This window comes from Phyllostomus discolor, chromosome 5 (genome assembly GCF_004126475.2).
Source record: "Phyllostomus discolor isolate MPI-MPIP mPhyDis1 chromosome 5, mPhyDis1.pri.v3, whole genome shotgun sequence".
NCBI lineage: Eukaryota > Metazoa > Chordata > Mammalia > Chiroptera > Phyllostomidae > Phyllostomus > Phyllostomus discolor.
This window is the reverse complement of record NC_040907.2, coordinates 153446548-153468521: the sequence shown is the minus strand read 5'-3', so window position 1 is coordinate 153468521 and position 21974 is coordinate 153446548. Positions and strand designations below refer to the sequence as shown.

Here is a 21974-nt window from a genome sequence, read left to right as displayed (position 1 = left end):
GGTAGGTGATCACACACTTACCCCCCAAACCCAGCCCCATTTACATGTGGTTACACACACACACACACACACACACACACGGAAGTTCGAGTGGATACTGATAGTTTTGATTTGCAACTTAAGCAGAAACAAGCACACCAATAATTGTAAACACAATAACCCACTATTACAAATATTCACTATCAGTAACATTCTCATTGCCCACACCATTGTGAACACACGATGCACGCACACGATTCTCACACTCAGAGGCACTATTTCCTCTCCAACACTTGCTGTCCCAGGAGAGCCTTGCTGTCCCTCCTTCCCTCAGCTCTGCCTTCTTCTGTTCCCCTTCTTCATCTCTCCAGGGTCTGCTGGTCCTGGCCCCCAGATGTCCCTCAAGCTCAGGCACCAGTGGCTGCCCTGGTAGCACCATCTCCCACCAAACCCAAGTAGCTGCAAGGTGCTGGCTCAGCAAGGAGCAGGCAGCCCTAACTCCGGATCCGGAGGGTTTTATTTTTTTCACATAAATTACACAAGCACTTTATAAAATGGTTACACAGAAAACACCTTATAAGTGCATAACTTAAACCCCCCCATGAACGGGATCTGGAGAAATAGGCTGAGTCTGTGTGGAAACCTGGCTGTGCGTACCTGGTGCAGCTAGGAGGGGTGCTGGAGGTCTGGCAGGCCAAGCGATGCTGTGGTGGCTGTTGTGTGTGGGATGGCATGTCACAGTGTGGCTGTGGCCTTGTGTTTACGAGAAGTGCTGTTCGGAATGCTGCTCAGAATGAGTCCAGGTCACTCCTGGCCTAGGCCAGATGGTGAGGACCAAGGGTAAGAAGGCTATGGCCCCGTGTGTGCATGACACTCTGCCATAGGTCCCCTGCGCGTGACTCTGGGGTGACACAACGAGGGACGGTGAAATCATTTCTGTGTGGGCCTGTGGGTGTCAGTGTGTGATGAGGAGTGGGATACAGAGCGAGGTTCAAATGACAGCCCATGCTGTCCTCAGGGGACCCCAGAAGCTCCTCTTCCCCTGCCTCTCTTGATCGGTCCCACGATAAAAATCAGAATAAAATAAAACAGACGCAACTGAGACCGACTCTGAACAGTTCTAGCGGGCGCAGGACCGCCTGGGAGTTTGGGAGGAGGTCGCCGGTCCTTGTCCTCTGTGCTTTCTTTCTCCTTTTCCACCGAAGAGAGAAGTGTCCGCGCGCACGCAGGGAGCGGGCACTTGTGAGCGGGCAGCGTTCCCCTCCCGCGTGCAGTCTGAGGCCGGTGGAGTCGAAGACGGTCCCGGCTCTGAGGCCGTGGCGGCGACCCCTTGGCTGGGCCGGGGTCTCCGGAGTGGAATGGGCAGAATCACTCGCAGGCCGACGCCACCGACGTGACGCTGGTGATCTTGGTCGAGTCGTCAGACCACGGCTGCAGGTTCTGCAGGGCGAAGAGCGACGAGTTGTGCACGCAGAGCGGGTCCGCGGGCAGCGGCTGCGCCAGGCTCTTCTGGAAGGCCTCTTGCTGAAGCTGCAGGAGGATGCGGTTCGCCTGCTGCCTCTCGGCCTCACGCTCCTCCGCGGTCTGCCGCCTGCACCGAGGACAAGCCGTTACCCACGCTCCGGCGCGATCCCGAGAGACAGCCCGGGCGAGCACAGCTCCCCTTGACAGCGCCCAGCTCCAGCTTGGGCCCCTCTAAAGCATTCCCTTATCTTGAAGGTCCCGACTCCCACAAAGACTGGTGACCCCAAGAGTAGAGGGAATGGAGCTATATGGGGAAGCTGTGGGAACACCCGATAGGCAAGCAGCTGGGGCTCCTCGTCTGCGCGGCGCCTGCACGCCACCCTCGAAGGGCGGCGTGGCCGAGGGCAGGGTGGCATCTAGCCTCTCCCAACCCTGAGGACGACCAGACACCCCCTGGGCAACCCTTCCCCACCAGGCCTGGGCAGAGGCAAACGCCGGCGGATCCGAGCTGCCCCGCCAGACCCCTCTTCCTCCCCTTTTCTCTGCAAACGCTTCCCCGGCTTCGACCTCCTGCGCCGAGCCCTGTGCCCTGCCGAGACGGCCGCCCGACCAGTCTGCTTTCTCCACCAAGGCGGCCGGTCCAGGGAGGTGATGGCTCACTTATTCCATTTAATGCCTCCCCTCCACCCCGTCAACTGAGATCAAACGTCTGTCTCTAAGGTGGACAGACCTAATGGGAGTCCCCGGGGCCTCCAGAAGCAATTTGTAGGCGATCGATGAAGCCGCGCAAAGCCAGCGAGGGCCTCTCCCAGCGACTGCCGCCGGCCTCCTTCCCGCCGCCCCTTCTTGCTTTTTGCTCTGCGTCTCCCTGGCTCTCTTCTTCCCCTTCTTTCCTGCACTTTAAACCGCCCGACTGCTTCTCTTTCTTCGGGCTCTGCGTCTTTATCTCTTGTTTTCTTTCACCCCCGCCCTCACCCCTTGGGCTCTTTGAAAATTACGGGAATTTGTTTGAAACGAAAATGGAGGTTTGGATCCTCCATCGGTTTCTTTTTTTCTATACAACACTTCGTTGGGCTGCCTGGTTTCCTTTTCTCCCCGGGGTGGGGCACCTATCCTTGCCGCCCGTTCGTGTTTCCGTTTCTCCCTTTGCCTGCCGCTCCATCTTCCTCGGACCCCCACCCGGGAGGAGGCTTGCCTGGCTCTCTCCCCTCCCCTGGTCACAGCCCTGGGTGGGCCTTGAGAACTCCAGTTCCCCTCTGCCCGGCTAGCCCTTACTCCTCTTTAACTGGCTTCCCAGAGGTCCGAAGCTGGTCCTCCACCCCTTCCCAGGCGGCAGGAATGTGGGGAGGGGAGGGCAGCAGACTCGCGGGGCAGTGGCTTCCTTTGTGGCCACCACGGCGGAATCCCGGGCAGATTCCTCGCCTTCATTCAGAAAAAGAGGAAACTCCAATTCCTTCCTCCCGTCCCAGGCCCGCCTGGCCCGGCGCCGCCGCCTTAGCCCAGACTCTTGCGCTACCCCCTGAGGCCTGAGCTAGCGAGAAACTCCGGGCAGGCGTGGTACACGGGTCAGCCGCACAGGAGGGTGCAGGGATGCGAGACCGCCCGGGGGAGAGAGCGCCGGTGTGCGCGGAGAATAAGGCTGCCTGGTGTCGGTGGGGCACTTTATGTGCTTAAGAAAGAGAAGGGTGGTGGGAGGAAGGGAGGGAGAGGGAGAGAGAGAGAGAGGTGGGGGGATAGAGAGAGGACAGAATTTGAGGTTTATGCGGAAAAATTAGTGTGGTTGTGGGTGTGTGACATGAGAAGTGGAAATCTCTCTCCCTCTGTGTGTGTCACACACACACACACCCACACACACACCCATCTGCTCTTAATTGATCCCGGATTCAGTGGGACCCTCGAAAACCCCGTCGCAGCCGGCGCGGATTGATTTTCCCCGTCCAGGGAGGGAACCCACTGCCCTCAGGAGGGGGGGAGGGAGGAGGGAGTCAGCAGAGCCCAGGCCGTGGCCTGGGGCCCCGGACGCTCTGCAGAGATCCCGGCTGGGGCGCAGAAACAGGGCGTGGGCCATCCCGTCTCCGGTCTCGGGGATAGGGGAAGGCATCTTCGTAAGCATGAGTTTGCGCAAACAAAAAGTCCCGCAGGACTCTGATCCAGGAAGCTCGGACTGCATAGGCTGCTCTAACCGGCTGTTTCCCCAAGCACCCGCGAAGATCAGCCGCGTCTACACTGGCACTAGTTGTGCCCGTCAGAAAAACAGGAAGCCTCCAGTAAAACAGACCCCGGGCTCTCCAGCCCCGTCTCGGCCATCGGCCTCCCTCCCCTCCCACTCCCCGAGAGCCTGGCAGGAGGTGCTCACTCCTCTGAGCTGAGCGGAAACCGGGAGCAGAGCGAATGTGAGGGCCCCGAGAGGCCCGGAGCCTCGGGCGGCCGGCGCAGACTGTGCCGCCGGTGGCGCCCACGCCGCGCTCGCCCCGCGCTCTCACCTCCACTTTGTCCGCCGGTTCTGGAACCAGGTTTTGACCTGCGCGTCAGTCATTTTGAGCGCCTTGGCCAGGGCGGCGCGCTCGGCCGAGGCCAGGTACTTCTGGCGGTGGAAGCGCTTCTCCAGCTCGCAGATCTGCAGGCGCGTGAAGGACGTGCGCGGCTTCTTCTTCTTGGGGGGCGTCCGGTTCTGATAGGGGTGACCTATACGGCGTGTTACAGTGAAGGGTGAGAGGGCCACTGGAGCGGGAGACAGACAGACGGCAGAGGCAAGCGGCAGAGCGTCAGGAGGTGTCCCAGGCCCGACACCCCGCGAATCAGCGAGCGTAGCGGCTAAACCCCACGAGCAGGGCCTTGATCCTCCTCCCGAAAGCCCTCAGCTCCAAGCTCGGGCGAGAGGCAACCCCCTCCCGCCGCCAAGCCGCAGCCGCTGCCACCACGGAGGCCTCCCTAGCCGCGGGCTCCCATGTGCCCAACAAGACAGCGCCTCGGGCACCTCCCCAGTCTCACTGAGGAGAGCTAAGGGTCGCAGCCCTCCACAGCCCCAGGTCGCCAGCCTCAGAGAAGCTGCCCAACAGTAGGAGGCCACGCTTGGTTAAGACCCCCGACCCTCGGTGCTGACCTGAGCCTGCATCACACAGCAATACACACAGACTCGTCGCATACAGCAGTGTCAAGCTATAGATCGGCAGGGCCGCACAGACACACAGGCAGGCACACACGGGACATGGGGCGACACAAAGTGACACAAGGCAACGGCCATACCCTCCCTCCGGACCTGCTTTAGGCCTGAGGAAGATTCGAAGGGTTGTGGCACCCCTAGGTAGGCCCTGTGTGGAGTGCCTTTCGCCAGCCCCAGGACCAGCGAGTTCCAGGCTGGGAGTTCCACCAGAGTCCTTCGAGACTGGCCTGGCCTGGCCTGGGGCTGGGGGGGGTGCTGGGGGCCAGGCCCCGACTCCCCAGACCTGAGAAAACTTGGGCTGGGGCAGTGGGGCCCCTTGGGTACAGGGCCCTTCCCGGAGGCCCAAAGTGGAACGGCTGATCCGCCTCTGCGCACCCCCTCCTAAACTTCTGCACGGGACCCAGAGTGTGAGCCACAGTTCCACGGTTGGAGCAGGAGCAGGGGACCTACGTTGCCCCGGGGTCGTCTGGCCTAGGGTCTCGCTCTAAGCTGCCTATCCCCCTTTCACAGTCGGACGCTGGAGGCCGAGCCCCACGGGAGTCCCGGCCTATTCCTCCTGCTTCCTCTCTCTAAGGCCTGGTCCGGAACCCACACTCAACTCGTGGCTGCTTCCCAACAGGCTGGGGGCCTGGCCCGGTGGGAGGATGGTGTTCTAGGATTCGGGGAACGCCAAGGGAAGCGGGAAGGGAAGCCGGAGGAAAAGGGCCCTTGCAGGAGCGGGGGCTGAGTGCTGAGAGCGGAAGCGGGAGTGGAGGGAGCCGGGGCCAGCGGAGGAAGGCGCGGAGCAGGCACCGGAGAGCGCGGCAGCCGGCGCCGCCGAATACGTAATCGTCCCAGGAGTAGTCCTTGGGTGGTCAATCGATCGTGGGCCTGGCCAGTGCATTATTTACGCTGCAGGGCCCGGGGTACTGGGTGCGGGGAGGACACCAAGCCGGGACAGAACGAAAACGAAGCGGGTGGCTTAGCCTCAGGCTGCCACCGACCCGGATGAAGCCTGCAGTCGGAGAGGTGCCCACCAGCTCTGCAGCTTTACTGGGGCTCTTGGCCTCTGCCGGACGGGCAGCGCAACGGACACTGGAGCTTGGAATGTGTGAGTGTGTGTGTGCGTGCTGGGGGGCGGGCAGGAGGTGAGGAACCTGCTCTTTCCTTGCGTCTGATCCTAGGGCTCGCTGCTTCGGACAGAGAACGTCGGGACGGAAGTAGTTCGTTCACATCGCGCCCCTTCTCTGAGATTCCTGAGCCCCAAACGCGGGCGGAATGTAGTCTCAAAGCTACATCCCCCTTCCCTCCGCCTAACCCGTCCCAGGAACTCCGAGAGGGGATCAGGGAGCGCTTCGCAGACCAGGGGTCCTGCGAAAGAGACGCAGAGGAGCCCAGGCTGGGAGAACTCTTCCAGCATGGCGATTCCTTGAGCATAGATAGGTGGCAGGCTGCTAAATTTGGAGAAAGCACCAAGAGGAGCTGGGTGACTAGGCGCGCAAAGGGGGCAGCGGGGAGCCACGTGGGGTGGGGGCAGGAAGAGGGAGCGCAGAGCCGGGGCCGCGGCCAGGCGGGGTGCGCGCAGGCCGGACTCACCTGTGAACCTGTCCTTTGTGTATCTGCGGTTACTCTCCATCCAGGGAAAGGTGAGGCCGGTGAGGTTGTTGACGCCCGGCACGGCAGGCACGGAGGGCACCGTTGGCAAACCGGTAGCCAGAGGCTGTGCGTGGGCCACTGCTCCAGCTAGTGGCCTGTGCGCGGGCACCCGAATCACCCCCGCAGCGCTCAGCGCCCCTCCGCCGCTGCCGCCTCCGCCGCCGCCCGGACCCGGGCCGCCCGCCAAGGCCATGTTCACGTTGTAGGAGCCGGCCAGCGGGCCCATGCTGCAGGCGCCGCCCCCGCCACCAGCAGGGCCACCAGGACCGCTCGGGCCGCCTGCTCCATAGGCCCCCGCACCCCCAGCCCCGGCCCCGGCCACAGGTCCCCCGCCGCCGTAAGGGTAGGCGCCTCCGACCAAACAGCCAAGGCCGTATTCTCCGTCCTGGAGGCGTGAGTTTGGCCCCATACAGCCGCTCTGGTCCGGGCTGTTGAGGATCTGGTCGATGCCGAAGCTGATGGGCTCCGCGTGGCCCGGGTGGAGATGGTGCGGACCCAGGTGATCCATGCTGGCCCCCGGCCCCGGCCCCACGGGGGGGCCTGGGCGGCGGGGCTCGCTGTTTTTCGCTCTGGGGGCAGAGCGCAGGGGCGCAGGGGCGCGAAGGCGGGAGCTGCTCCTGGCTGCGCGGAGACTTGGAGGCGAAGTGCGCAGAAGGGCTAAAGTAGGGGGAGGGGGAGGGGAGAGGGGGCGACGTATTCTACTCCTCTCCTGCTGCTCCTTCCCCTCTCCGGCTGCTCGCTCGCTGTTGACTCTGGGACATCAATCACCGGGCGAAAAAGCCCGGTGCGAGCGAGCCTTGCCGTTCCGACCCGGTCTCTCCATTGGCTGTGCGCAGAGAGGAGCGGGGTGAATGACAGCACGGGGGGAGGGGCGGAGACGAGGAGTGAGAAGCCGGGAGCCGAGACAGATGCAGGAGCCAGAGACAGAAGGACGGCGACTGAGGCTCAGAGAAGTACTTCAGGAAGAGGGGAAACAGAGACTTAAAAGGAGAAAGAAAAAGAACAGGAGACGGCCATTCCCAGAGACCGACAGACAGACGGAGCGAGGCCAAGAGGTGGTGGTCAGAGCCCTCCTCTCAGGCAGGCAGGAGCCGCCCCCTAACTTTGAATTGGGCCAAAGGGGTCCAGCCCACCGGCCTCTGGGGAAGAGGTGTCCCAGCGCTGCTGGAGAATCTCCCCAAGGGCTCAGCGGGGAAACACCTGTCCATCAACCAGAGGATTTACACCAAACTTGAAGTCCAGCTTGTTAGAAAGTAGAAGACTGTCTACTCCCCAGGTATGGAGCCCAGGCCCCTGAGGCAGGGAAGGTGAGTTCAGGCTTGCCCTTCTTTAAAACACATGCCTGTGAACAGGCTATATGTTGAAAAAAAAATCAACAACCACCCCAACTCGGCCCGCTTAGAGAAACTGAGGAAAGAAAGGCTTTCTGAGAGGCAGGCACCAGCCGAGGGAGTTAGCTTGGGGCCTGTTGCCAGGGTGCCCATGCATCAACATACCCCTTTCCTTTAAAATAAACAGATGTCTCAGGAAGCAGTTACCACAGTATCTGAATGAATTCATGCAGATTGTTTTCACATAGCAACTAGGCGGTGCGTGTGTGGGGGGGGCAGTTCAAGCAAAAAAGCTTTGGACTGTGGTAAGGGGAGGGAGTTATGTTCTTACTTTTGGAATCTTGGGAGGGAGGCCTAGGGGCTTAAGGCAGTGGGGGCTGGGGTGGTGGGACCAAGAAGAGGGAAGTGCATCCTGGACACATTTAGGCCTCTTCAAAGTTTTGCCTGTGGCTAACTGGCTTGGAGCCCAGGAGAGAAGGAGGAAACTCCCTTTTCTGCTTCCCCTCTTTCCCCGCTCCAGTAGGGAACGGTCTGATCCCGCCCAGAAGCCAAGCTCTGGGAAGCATGCAGGTTGGATCACTTGGGATCTGTTTCTGGTCTGTTCTAGATCCAGCAGGCCTCCGGAGCAGTGTTCCCTCCACCAGGCACAGTGCTGGAGTGAGGAGGCACTCGGTCTACTCATCAGCTCTCCTTGCGATGCAGCATTTGCCCTGGCCATGGCTGTTATTCCACTTGAAGAGATCTCCTTGGAGGCAAGCAATGACTTATGCATCTCTGTTCCTCCCTGTGGAGTATAGCCCCAAACCACTTTGAATGAATAATAAATTAGTAAACCTCCTTATTCAACAAGTTTATTTGAGCACCTACTAGACATCAGACATGGTGCTTAAAATTTATTAATTTCAGAGACAAAAACATTGATATTTGTTGTTCCACTTACTAATGCATTCATTGGTTGATCCTTGTATGTGCCCTGACCAAGGATCGCACCTGCCACCTTGGCGTACCAGGACAATGCTCTGACCAACTGAGCTGCCCGGCCAGAGCTCAGGCATGGTTCTTGGCACTGAGAAAAGGGCAGTGAGCAGAACAAAGTTCCTGCCCTTGTGGAGCTCGCATTCCATAGGGGGGATGTAAAGAAGCAAATACAATAAGGCAGATTACAACAAGTGTCATGTGGAGAACACTATAAACCCTACACTAACTCTCTGAGATGAGTATTATCTCTGTTTTATAGATACAGAGAAATCAAATCTCAGAGAGGCTAAGTGACTTGATCGAGATGGTGGGCCTGGATTCCACTTGCTTTTAGGAGTTACCCTGGACACCTGGCTGCTGGCTGGAAGGGCATCTCTATAAGGAAAACCTTGTCTGGGCTCCAGGCAGGTGGACAGGGACCCATTCGATATAAAGCCAGATGTGGTTGCTTTAAACACTCAACAGAGACATGAGGAGAGAGCCCCCCTCCCTTGCCAGTTCCCGCCTCTCCACCCACCCCATTCAGGAGGTTCCATACCCTTCTTAGGAAGTTATTTGAACCCGAAGACCACTCTTTCCTGCCCCTTATGTTGAAAGAAGCGAAGAAGAGATAGACATTAGTGTTTAACTGAGAAACTACTATGTGCCAGGCACCACCACACCACACTGATCTCGTTTAAGACCCCCAAACCCTGTGAAATTAATAGAAACATCCCCATTTTTAAATAATTAAGAAAATGAATGTTCATAGTCATATTACTCATAATGGCCAAAAAGTTTTAAAAAATTGAAGAATTTTGATGAATGGATAAATAAAATGTGGCCTCTCCATACAATTGAATATTATTCAGCCATAAAAAGGGAGTTCTGGTCCATGCTACAACATGAAGAACCCAGAAAACACACCTCCCTCCACGCTAAGTGAAAGAAGCCAGGCACAAAAGGTGACACAGTATATAATTTCATTTATATAAACCGTCCAGAATAGACAAGTCTGTAGAGACAGAAAGTAGATGAGTGGTTGCCAGGAGCAGGAGGAGAGGGGGGCTGGAAAGTGACTGCAAATAAACACACAGTTTCTATTTGGAGAGATGAAAATATTCCGGAGTTAGACGGTTGCACAACTTTGTGAAGATACTAAAAGCCACTGATTGTGTGGTTTAAAGGGCTGAAATTATGGTTCATGAACCAGATCTCATTTTTTAAAAAGAGGAAACAAAACCCAAGGCTCAGTGAGATGAACAAAGTTGCCCGAAGTCCCACAGACAGCAGAGACTGAGCTGGGACCCCAAATCTGAGCTAGTTTTCCTGTAGCGGGCGAGAACGACAGGGAGAGGCCCTACAGCATCCTTTGAGGCGGGGTCCCAGGTGCCCTGCTCTGCCTTTCTCCTTCCACTCAGGCAGTCACATTTGTGCCTACCCACAGTTCTACCTGCTGCAATTAAAACCTTGTTTTTGCTGTGGCTGGCGTAGCTCAGTGGATTGAGTGCAGGTTGTGAACCAAAGCATCGCAGGTTCGATTCCAAGTCAGGGCACATGCCTGGGTTGCAGGCCATGGCCCCCAGCAACCGCACATTGACGTTTCTCTCTCTCTCTCTCCTTCCCTTCCCTCTCTAAAAATAAATAAATAAGATCTTTAAAAAAAAACAAACCTTGTTTTCCTAGGTTATCCTCAGAACAACTTCGGTTGGTCACTGGCCCATGCCTGAAACCCCTTGAGTGTTCCTAACCCTCTCCCCCCGCCCCCTCTGCCCTCCTAAGGCACCTTCTCAGCCCTGCCTGTTCCAACCCTTCAGGATCCACCTCACTCACCTCTTGAACGCCTCACCTCTGTCGCCAGTTGTCCAGGGAACCTGGGAGGAGACCTCACCCTTGCTGGTCTAGTCCAAGTTTGGCAGAGGTCATAGGCCCCTAGGGGCCCACTGAGACTGTCAGGCTGCTCTCCTCATCAAAACCAGCAACCCAGGGACACCCTGCCTCCCCCCTGCGTTCACTGCTGCCCGCCTGCCAGCTCGCTTTTGGGTTTCCCAACAACCTCTCCTGCTTATCAGAGCCAACTTTCATCTCAATCCCCTTCTGAGCTGCTGGCCTCCCCCAGCTGGGGTTCTTCGAGCCCAGCTCCACCTCAGCTTTTGTCTTCCCATGGGATGGTGGCAGAGGGCAGGGTTACCCTGTCAGTCCCTTCCCTGCCTAGGAAGATGAAACGAGGGCACCAGGATTCCTTGGGTTCTGGCCCCTACCACTCCCTGGAGCCGTGTTTCCTGAGTACAGCGCTGCAGTGTAGAAAGTTTTCTGAAATGCGGGAGAGGACTCAGGGCTTGATTTATTGCAGCTTGTGTTCCATTGCCTTGCGGAGTAGCCCTTTTAGGACAGAGCTTGGGGAGGAGGCACCAAGCACCAGTGGTGTCCCAGCCACCCTTTCATCCCATCCTCCAAACATCCCTCATGTGGCTTTCGTTGTCTCCATTTTACAGATGAAAAAACCAAGGCGCTGAAAGCTGGGAAGAGACAGAGAGGGGACTCGGATGCTGCCTTTCTGACTCCATTCGTTACAAGCTGCTTCCTCTGCACCAAACTAGACAGACGTGGTCCTTGCCTTGCAGGAGTATCTTCGCTCACGTCTAGGTGAGTCCAGCCCTGAGGCCACCTGGTAACAGCAGCCCCTTCCAGCACCAGCCCCCCCACTCCACACACACACACCAGGCATGCAGAATAAAGAAGCGCCTCCAATTAAAAGAGGAGCAGCTGGGGCCGAGGCTGTGGCAGGGGGAGGAGAAGAGGGGGGGCTCACCCACGGGGGAGGCCCCTCTGGATCCCACATTGCTCCCTTCCCCCTCTGGGGGAGACCCCTGAGCCAGGGGTTGTCCTTTAGCTTAGGGGTGTGTATGATAACTTAATTACTTCGTGTTTGTGGGGCTGTGTGTCCGGGGAGGGGGGCGGGGGCTGCATGTGGAAGTGTGCCTGACGGTGAGGGCAGCTGTGCTCGTCTTCAAGGAATAATTTAAAAATCTGTTTTTTTGTGTTTTTACCCAAATGTGTACTGAATGTCCACTATGTATCAGTGTTAGGCTATTGGGCACAACCACGACCAAGAGGCATGTTGGTAGGAGTGTGGGGGCGAGGGGGTCTCCGTCTGTTTTACAACTGGAGCTGTCCGTGTAAGGATGTGTGTGACAAGGAGAATGCGGGTGAATACGTGTTTTCTGTGACAGGGCGATTGTGTGTCTCTACAACCGTTCCTCCATAGTGGACACATGCACGCTGGTGTGAGGATGTCCCTCGACTGGTGTGTGAAAGTGTGACTGCAGTAATAATGTGTGCTGCTGACGGTGGGTGTGCGGCTGTGCAAGGAGTGACTCAGTTTCCAGTATGGTTGTCAGGTGGGGGCCTGTGGGTGTGGAAGAGGGAGATGGGGTTTGCCCCGTAGGTATTTAGAGGAAAAGGGGGAACAGGCTGAGAATATGTAGGGGGTGTGTCACATGAAGTGGTCCATGGTGGGACCACTGAGGTCTGGATTCCTGCCCGCCTGCTTCAGTAAAGGGGCAGGAAGGAGACAGGCACAGCGGTAACTTAGGGACATAGAGGCCCAGTAAAGGGGACCCCACCTGTCCAGAGCCCTGGGGTGGCAGTGCTTGTCTCCAGGAACATAGGTCGGGGCAGGAGGGAGTGAGCAGGCCAGGCTGGTTCCAGCCACACGACTCAATGATTCATTGGGCCTGGGAGAGGGCAGCAGGAGTTGCACAGGGCCAGCCCCAGGTGCCCCCACCCAGTCCTTATAGTGAGAGGGACCAGGGAACGAGGACCTCTCCAACCAGAAAAGACAGGCACACATTTCCCATGGGGGGGGGGGGGTAGAACATGGAGGGACAGGGGACAGAGACGCTCTGATGTAGGATACACCTTAGTGTCCCCTGGTTTAGGAGCCAGCGCCTTCTCCTCCTCCCACCCCACCCCAAAGCCTGCTTGAGCAATAGGGTCCCTTAAGTCTGGCCCTCCCCTCCAGCACTTCCCCTCTTAGCTTCTGACTAAGGGAAGCTCTTGTCCCCATCACCTCTGGAGGCCGAGCTAGGCCTCGGGCCTCTCTCTGGCCAACTCCCTCCCAAAGGAGAGCCAGAGGCCCTCAGGCCCCACCATCCGGCGTGGGTGCTCTTGACCCACTGTACCCTGAGAGGTCTCCTCTCAGAACTCTAAAAAAGGAAGAGGGTAGGACAGCGGTCCTGGGGATGGCCCAGAGCAAGCCAGGCACCACAGCTCTGCCACCCCTGACAGCTGCAGGAGAGCTCCTTGGGTGCCCCTGGGGGGCCTCCCACCAGGGGGCCCCAGTGGAGCAGCTCCACTTAGGGCCCAGGGCCCAGCAGGGCCCAGCCTCCCATCCCCAGCCTCTATTTTTGGACTTAGCTGCTGGGCAGGTCCTTGCTGGGTCTGAGGAATTTCTGGTGGCAGAGGGCACCTTGGTAGCCAGGCCCTGAGCGGGGTGTGGGAGAGGGAGAAGGAGCAGAGAGAACTCGAGCCTGCCTGGGGCCAGGTCTCGGAGGGCCACCACCCACCGTCTTCTAGGGACCACCCTACTGCCTGCCGCGCATGGGGCTGACCAGACTCCCTCCTTGATCCAGGGCTGGACCTCCGCAGCTGTGCGGGTTCTCTCCCTCTGCCCCCGCAGGAAAGCCAGGGCGAGCGAGCTGTCCCGACCATTGAGAGCCTGCAGTGGTCACATCTGCCCCGACTTCTCGCCTCAATTCCTCGCCCCTAGGGAGCATAGATTTGGCCGCAGAGGGAGGGCGGATGGAGACCTTCGAGCCCCAATACCGGACTCTGCGGGTCTTCAGTTGGGGCTTTGATGAGGAGGCTGAGTGGGAGTCTCAGAGGTCGCCCCGGGGAGCTCAGGCCACCTTGGCATGGATAGGTCTGGAAATTTCGAGGGCGCAAGGGGTGCGTGGGAACCTACTGGCCCCCACCGACCCGCAGCGGGGCTGTTCTGGGGACGGATAACCCGGTTGGCTGAGCCCCCGCTGGCTGCTGGATGGGAGGGCCTGGCAGTCCAGTGAGCCTAGGGGGTTGGGGAAGTGTTCTCCCACTGAACGGGCTGAGCTGGAGTTAGGGTTGGAATTGAATTCTCCAAGCTCCTCCTCCATCAGAAAAGCACGGGGCGGGGCGGGGCGGGGGGAAGGGGGGAACGAATGCGGTCTGGGAGACCCAGCTGCTGCAGGGCCGGCGGCGGTGGCGGTGGCGGTGGCGGTGGGAAGCGGGGTGACGTGTTCCACACCAGGTCCTGACTGCGCATGGACCCGCGCGCGTGTGTGCAGGTGGCCACGCGCAGGCACACTGAACACCCGAGGCTTTCCAGGCACACTCTCGGAGCGGCCACAACACCCTCTCACACTCACTCCCAGACCCACACTCGCCCTTGCACACAAAACTCAAGACATTCGTGAGTGCAGCCCCCACGGGGGCTCCCAAAGCCTCCCTCACACTTCTGCCCCCAGGAGCCCACAGGCACACCCTGCTACACTCACACCCCCTCCGCACAGGTGCAAAACAAACCCTCTCCCTTCACACACATAACCTGCAGGTCACACAGGCCCAGGTACGCACACACTAGGAACCCGCCACACCCCTTTCCACACGCCTTTCCTGCTCCCTCCCTTCACACTGATTGGACTCACGAGCAGCCACATAATTTCTCAACTTTTCCGACGAGGCCTAGGTCATCCTGTCTCTGAAGGGGGGCGGGGATGGGAGCCGCAGGTGCCAGGAGTGGGGGGCGTGCACAGGGGGAGGGGCTGTATCCATATGCATGGGCTCCGCGCACAAAGAGCAGCTGCCCGAAGCTCAGCCCCCGCGGGCCCGGAGTTGCGCAGAAGCTGTGGCCGCTCAGCTAATTGAATTAGGCCGGTCAGGCCCGGCCACCCTGCGCCACCCGCGTCCGCTTTGCCACCCGTCCCAGGGTGCCGCAGGCGCTTGTTGGGTGCCGGGGGACGGACTGAGGGAAGGAGGCATCACCGCCTGAGCCCCGGCCCGAGGCGGCCTCTCCCGGCAGAAATAATCCCATTGTCCCGCGGGCTGCGTGTGGCACTGGGCGCCGGGATCCCCAACTGGACCGCGACGCTGTGATTAATGGGACAGGAAAGAGGGGGCTGACTTGGCCCTCCTCTACCCTGGTGCTCAGCTGCCTCTGATTCCGGAGCCACTTCCCCACCTGGGAAGTGAGGGCGGAGGAGGAAGGAGGCGAACGGGCTGCTGGAAATTAGAGGGGTCGGATGCCTTAGTGAGGGAGGTGTGCCCCGCGGGGGCAGGCACAGTGCGGCTGCTGCGTGGGAGTGGAGAGAAAGAGTGGGTTGGGGCATGTGGCTAACTTCATGAGTGTGCAAGAGCATTGTGGGCCGTAAGTCCCTGCGCAGTGGGTGAGGTCTTGGGCACGTGCGAGTGTGAATGTGGTTTGAGTGTAGAGTGTGGGGCTGTGTGTGAGTGAGGTGTGAAAGGGGTATGTAAGGAGACCCAGCTCCTGTCTCTGGGGGGCAACACTGACCTGGGGTCCCACAGGAAGTGCCTTCCTGGGCACGTGCCTTCCTCTCAGCCTACGTTTCCAGTGGCCTCACCAGAGACCCCACAATCAGCGACTGAGCCCAGGGCATTCAGGAGTGATGAGCACACAGACCTGCTTCTGAGTCCCTTGGGGCAATTTCACACTCTTACCTCCTCCACCCAGAAGCAAAAGACCTGGGACTGGCCCAAAGTGTGTGTGTGTGTGTGTGTGTGTGTGTCCCCTAGGGGTGCGTCCTACAGAGCGAGCCACAGGATCCCAGGAGGGTGGAAGAGGGCCGTCACCCTGGGAATCTAGGGCTGTCGTGGGCTTTGGGGATCATTCAGTGGCTAGCACTGCTACTGGGACCCTGTTCCAGCCAGGACCCCTGGTCCCAGCCCGTCCACCTGCTGCTGCCCGCTGAGCTTCCTCCAACCTCCTAAGTGGCACAGTGAAGGTGAAGTCCCCTAGCAACCCGACTAGGGCAGGGAGCAACCCAGAGCTGGGAGCCTTGTGCCCTCCAGAAGGGCCAGTACATCCAGCAGGGACCAGGAACTTTTGGAGAAGTACTGCCAAGGGGAGTGGTAGCTGTTACCTCCACACCTACTTATCCCACTGCCCAAGGCTCCTGCGGGGGCATGGGAGTTGGGGTGGGTGGCAGTGATATGGGGCCCACTCTCACAGGCCGGGGGCCAGTCCTCTGCAGCCCACACAGTATTTCCCGGGACTTTTACTGCATCACTGAGATGAGCAGTGACATCCCCCTCTCCCCTTTCATAAATATTGCATCTTCCCAATGCAATTACAGGAGACGGAGCGGCATGAGCATTTACTAAATAAGATTATGGGGTAATGCTAATGCAGTTTATGTCTGCGCTCTGACACCAGACAAACTCCCTATTAATAACCTCTCAATGAGGCAGGAGGCTCACAAGGTGGAGCCTGGGGCTGCCCACACTGCACGTTCGCTAAGAATGGCCACAGCATGGCCACCGAGGATTCCGAGGCTCTGCCCGGGCTGCCCAGGCCACCCTCCTCTCTGGGCCTCTTGGCTCGCAGCTCCCTTTTTCCGGAGGCCGCCTCACCACCTGCCCCCTGCCCCCATCTACCCTCACTCCTTCCACTCATCTTCTCTTTGGGCAGCAGTTCGGTCCCAGCTGGTGTGCCACCCCTCTCCTCAGAATCCGGAATCCACAATCCACGCTGCTGGAGGGGCCCAGTTCTCCTTCCCTAAACAGTGTGCAGGACACGCTCTTCCCTGGCTTAGAAACTGCTCACCTCGCCTACGGGGAAAATCAAAGCCCTTTACCCCACTGTTCAAGGCCCTCGACTTGCTTTATGCTTCATCTGTAATGCCCTCTCCCAGTCGCCGGCTGCCATTAGCCATTCTGTATCAGCTGAGATGAACACTGCCATGCCCTCCCACTCAAGCCGCACTTTAGGGTGCAAAGCTCTGACGATACCCACGCCCACTGCCAAAAACAAAAATTAAAAAAAAGAGAGAAAGAAAGAAAGGAAATTTCTACCCCTACTTCAAAACTCAGCTCAAGTTTCTGCCTCCCCAACAGTCTCCAGGCACCATTCATGAGTCCTGCCGGTGGTCAGCAGCGCACTGTTTGAAAAATCGCATTGTTTTTGTGTTGTAGACTTGGAGTCATCGGGGTCCCGGCCACACTGCCTTACGGATGTGAATAGGACCGGATCAGGTAACTTCTCGATCCCCCTCCCTTTTTAAAAAAATAAAACAAGCACAGTGAACTCTGTCTTCTAGTTCATTAAACCATTGTCGGAATCAACATAACAATGAAAAAGTGTAAAATGTCCTCATTCATCTTTGCTGTTGCATTGACATTTATGTAAGATGTTTGTTAGCCCTGCTGCTCTGGGAGTCCTTGACACTGAATGTTGTCCAGTCCTGCTCAGCTCCCCAGACCCTCTGAACTCCTCGGACATGCTGGACACCCTTGCCCCGGCCTCCCTAACTTCCCGCCTCCTGAGGGTCCCATGGAGAGGGCAGGGCCAAGGCAGTAGAGACAAGTCCTGGGAAAATGGGATGTCAGCACAGCAGAAAAAGTTCAGACAGGATTTCAAGGTCAAGAGAGTCAATCCCGGGCCTCAGGCCTCATCCTGGTGCTGGGCGGTCATTAACGCAGCCCTGGATTCTTCTTGGCCTCAAAAACAGACGTTTCATGCCCAAGGACCACAGTAATAAGGAACTGGGGATGGGCTGGATAGCCTGCAGGCTCAGCAAAACTTCTCCACCTCAGAGGCCTCTCTCCTCCTTCCTCCCTCTCCCTCCTTCCCTCTGAAGTCAGCGAAACCTTTGAACAGCATCTGAAAGGAGGTTCCTTAGTCTTTGGAGCAGCAGAGGGGTGAGGCGCACCGGCAAGTCCTCTCCATAGGCCTCCGGGAGCCTCTCTCCTCTGCTGCCTCCTCTCCGCCAAGGCCACACTGTCTTCGCCCCGGGGAAGCCATAGGGTCTGCAGGGACAGGCTGGAGCCCAGGGCCTGGAAAGTGTCGGGGGCTGGGGGTGGGCAGCAATGCTTTACCACATTCTCCAGGCACTTGTCCCTTAAAACTGGGGCTGTGCCTGGTCAGGTCAGCACATATGTGCCCACTCTGACCTGCCATGCCTGCCCTGGGCTACAAGTGACACTGAAAGCTGCAAACCTGTCATTTCCAACTTCCCACACCATCCCTTCGCTAATTTACGAAGCATTAGACTCGACTCTCTCTTCTCTTTCTCTCCACCTTACCCCTGCTGTCCAGTCTGTCTCCGGAATGCTGCTGGAAACCTTCCCAACCAGCCCCTTTACCCAACTGGTACAGCGTCTGCACACAAACACATACTCCCACTCACAGGTACACGCAGACCCTTACTCTCAACACACACACGGGGGTGGGGTGGGGAGAGAGAGAGAGAGAGAGACAACACACATAAACTCCGGCGCTCATCAGCCCATCCTTGCAGTCCCAGGTCCACCTGTGCAGACATGCAGTTGTGCTCTCGCCCCCTGAAAAGCATGGACACAGAGAAGTATACAAGCACAGTTTCAGAAGTTGACGCTGCCATTGAATCTTCCAGAGCTTGTCAGGGACCAGAGAAGTGCCTTCTTTTGTGCTTGGCGGGAATTCTCCATAAAGAGCATAATGTGCGTTCAGGGCGTCTAGGGCTTGTACACAGATTGTATGGCAGGACTGGGATAATCCACTCCCCGGAAGGCACCCGAGCTCTGAGTCACCCCAGAGGACCTGGAGAAGGAGGAGCACAAATCTGAGCTGGGGGCGTGGTGCGCTCATTGGAACCAGCACCTGCCCATCATCTGTACTCAGTAAATCAGCTGAAGATCCTAGGGCAGGAAGGAGGAACCAGGGAGCAGGCTCCAGAGGGTGTAGATTTTGAAACAGGAAAGGAAGGAGCTATTTGGGCCTCTCTCAGGCAGTGACTGTCGGTTCCAAAAAGCACAAGGTAGTGATGGCACTCTCCTGGGGGGTGGCTACTTGGGCCCTGGTGAAACCCCCTTGAGCTTCACCAAAAGGGTTTCTTCCCACTTTAGTGTGTTCATGAAGACCACCAGGAGGAAGAGAAGTGGACTAGGGTAAGGCGTGGGGCCTCAGGGAGCCGGAGAGGAGCCAAATATAATGAAAAGACCACAGACACCAATATTCGAACAGGATCCAAATTCCCCCTCTGCTCCTCTACTGGCTGTGTGATCTCGGGCAACACAATCTCTCTGACTCTGTTTCCTCTTCTATTAAATGAAGATACACTACGTACTTTGTGTGATTTTGGTAATGGCCAAAAGAGGTGGAAAGATGTGAAAGTGCTCAGCCTCATGGCTGGCGCGTGGCAGGATCCCCCAGATGGTGGCTGTGTGTGAAAAGGAGTTAAGGAGAAAGCTTGAAACCCAGACCAGGAAGATTTAGGGTCACCCTTCCCCAGAGGGGGCTGGGGCTGCTGGCGCCAAGGCGGGACCCAGAGAAAGAAGGGCAGCTACAGGCTGCGGTGACTGTGTCCTGTTAGGAGAGCAGTGCCCAGTGGCCAACACTCTAATGCTAGGCTGCCGGGTCTGAGTCCTCCTAGCCATGCGACTCACACCAAACTTCTATGACTGGCTTTCTCCACCTGTAACATGCTTGTGATAATAAATAATAGGATCTCGTTTATGCACTTGTTATGAGAAGTGAATGAGTTAATATTTGTAAAGTGCTTAGAATAGTACCTGACACCTAATCATTGCTATGCAAACATACGCTAAGTAAATAAAAATAAACCAGGCTCACATGCTAGCAGGGAATCCGGCAGGCAGGCGGGGAAGGCTGGGAGGAAGCAGGGCAGCCACAGGCAGCCCCTTCCCCTTCATGGCGGGATCTGCGCTCCTCTGAACCCTGCCCTCAGATGCCCCCTTTCCCCCTCTAGTGCCTGTGGTGTGTTTCCCTTAGGAGCAAGTTACCCTTTTGTGTCTTCAGGTTGCTCAAGGGTTTGTTAAAGGAAAAGAAGATATTTCTTTTTAAAAAATATTTAACTTATTTTTTTAATTTTTAGACAGCAGAAGGGAGGAAGAGAGGGAGAGAAACATCAATGTGTGGTTGCCTCTCGCACACCCCACACTGGGGAACCTGGCCCAAAACCCAGGCATGTGCCCAAGTGGGAATTGAACCAAAGACCCTTTGGTTCACAGGCCTGTACTCCATCCACTGAGCCACACCAGCTAGGGTGGAGGTATTTCTTTATATGTTGTTGGTGGTGCTGTGAATGGATCCCACTCTCCTGGGGTTAGGTAAAACCATGATACTGTTCATACCCTTTGATAAAATAATCCCACTTTTGGGACCATACCCCAAAGAAATAAAAAAGCAATTTATACAAAGATGTTTATAATAGCACTATTCATAACAGCTCAACCTTGGAAGTGACCCAAACACCCAACACTGGGGAAATGAGTAAGCCAGGCAGGGAACAGCAGCCCAAGGAGCAGCACACAGCCATCCGCATCCCTAGATGTGATGCAGGAGGAGTCGTGGGACCCACCAAGATGCCAAGCGTTGTAAAAATGGCAACATTCCCCTGGAAAATTTATAGACTCGCTGCCCGATGAATCTGAATCACATCAGACATTTTCTTGGAACCAGAAGAAAATTATTCTCAGTTTCACATGAAAAGTAAATAAGTGAACCAACACATATCAGATAATTTTCTAAAGAAAAGCAAATTGAACCAGATGTTAAATCATTTTGTTACGGGGCAACAACATGAAAACAGTAGGATGTAGGCACCAGAACAGGCATTTACACCAGTGGGGCAGAACGGAGCCCGGAAGCAGACCCAACCACCTAGGAACTGCAGACAGATGTCAGCAAACAGGGAGGAGGAAACATAGCTCAGTAAACGGTGTTGGGAAGAGCTTTGCCACTTGAAAAAAAAATGTGATTTTATGTCATATAAAATTAAAAGCATGACAGAGTAAATAATTAAAACAACTAAGAGGGTGTGTCTGTCCAGGGCAATGCAGGTACAATAAAATGTTAAATGTAAAACATTCAGAGAAGACTGTATGTTCTCATGACTACCACTCCAAAAAAGTGCAGGTCCTCCTGGCCCCGATAAGGAGCAAGGGAGGAAACACCACGATTCATGTACAGACTTGGTGCTTCAAATTGACGGCACGTTTCGCTGTTGAGAAGGTAGGGGTCGAATGAAATGGGGAAGGAAGGGATGTGAGGGCTCCCGTGTGCCCGCCTCCCCATCAGTGCAGACGGGAGGTCGGTGCTGCCTGTGGAAGGGCTGGGACTGCGTCTGCGCCAGGCGGACGGGGGCCCGGCAGCAGTAGAGAGCCAGGACAGAGGGCTGTGAGTACTTGCTACCTTCTAATTTGCTGCTTGAACCTGGCCCTGACCCTGGGCTTCCCTGCCCCTAAACTAGACTCAGACACCTACCAGCTCCCTAGAAGCTGGACTGACTGTAGGTTTCCAATTTCAGCCCTCCAGTTATGAACTGGGTGGCCTTGGACCAGTAACTTAACCTCTCCGGATCTGAATCTTCTGATCTGTATACTGGAGATCAGGATAGCACCTCTTCACAGAATTGCTGTGAGGATTAAATCAGGGAATTCCTGTAAGCCCACTGCAGAGTGTGTGGCCCATAGTAACTTCTCCGTTGAAGGTTGGTTATGATTTGGGTCGGGGATGAGGAAATGCGAATAAAGAAGGTAGAAAACAGTGTTTGATTTCCTGGACACCTATGTCTTCTGGGCCTCCAGTGTGTTTTGCAGCTGAGCCCACCTGGCTGGATCTCTCATCTCAGCCCACAAGGCAGGAGAGACTTGGCCAAGAGGGGGTCTTCGGTGTAGACCAAGAACCCAGTGCAGACATGCAGGGCTCAGTTGCCTCAGCTCCCTCCTCCCTCATGGGGTTCAGCCTTCCCCTCCCCGCAGGGGAAAAAAAAGACCAAGTCAAGTCTCCACCAGGGATTCAGGAAAAACAGCCTGTGTGCCTGGGGCATAAAGAGAGGAGGGGCCAGGTTCTGGGCACTTGACTGCAGGCCGTGTGTCCCTGGGCAGAGGACTCGGTCCTGCTTACACTCGACTCCCCCCAGCAACGGCTCCCTCCAGTTCTAGACTGCAGCCCCTGCCACGAGGCTCCAGGCTAACAGGAAAGCAGGGATGCTTTTCTTGAACTGTCTTTCTCTAGCCTTCTTGCTAAGTCTGCCACAGACTGGGCAACAGGAGTGGGAGGTGCAGTGAGTGGTGTATTTCCTGCCATCTTCCCTACATGTCCCTCACATACAAAGCTGGGAGTTTTGTTATCTTTCGGTGGAAACTTTTGTGCTTAGCCAAGGTAAGACTTTCAAGAACCTACTTATGGCCACTGAGTGGCCCCCCAGAGGGTCAAAGGCAGTGACCAC

General features: G+C 56.9%; 1 protein-coding gene across 2 annotated transcripts; it reads right to left on the bottom strand.

Annotated features, from left to right (window-relative positions):
- Positions 1–478: 478 nt before the first annotated feature.
- TLX1 (T cell leukemia homeobox 1) lies at positions 479–7530 on the bottom strand. Of its 2 annotated transcripts, none has more exons than XM_028513967.2 (3): positions 6182–7530; positions 3927–4164; positions 479–1570 (listed from the first exon to the last, which is right to left on the bottom strand). In XM_028513967.2, the coding sequence occupies exons 1-3, from the start codon at positions 6747–6749 to the stop codon at positions 1348–1350; spliced, it is 1029 nt and encodes a 342-aa protein (XP_028369768.1). In that variant the 5' UTR covers positions 6750–7530; the 3' UTR covers positions 479–1347. The 2 variants fall into 2 exon arrangements, with proteins under 2 accessions (XP_028369768.1, XP_028369769.1); XM_028513968.2 differs by having other exon boundaries at positions 3927–4128; positions 6182–7514.
- Positions 7531–21974: the final 14444 nt, after the last annotated feature.

Excerpts from the sequence above, each read along its gene's own strand:
- TLX1 (XM_028513967.2), bottom strand. The coding sequence starts at position 6,749 with ATGGATCACCTGGGTCCGCACCATCTCCACCCGGGCCACGCGGAGCCC. Across the intron at positions 4,165-6,181 it reads CACAAAGGACAGGTTCACAG|TGGCCCTCTCACCCTTCACT; the intron begins GTGAGTCCGGCC and ends CTCCCGCTCCAG. Across the intron at positions 1,571-3,926 it reads AACCGGCGGACAAAGTGGAG|GCGGCAGACCGCGGAGGAGC; the intron begins GTGAGAGCGCGG and ends TCCTCGGTGCAG.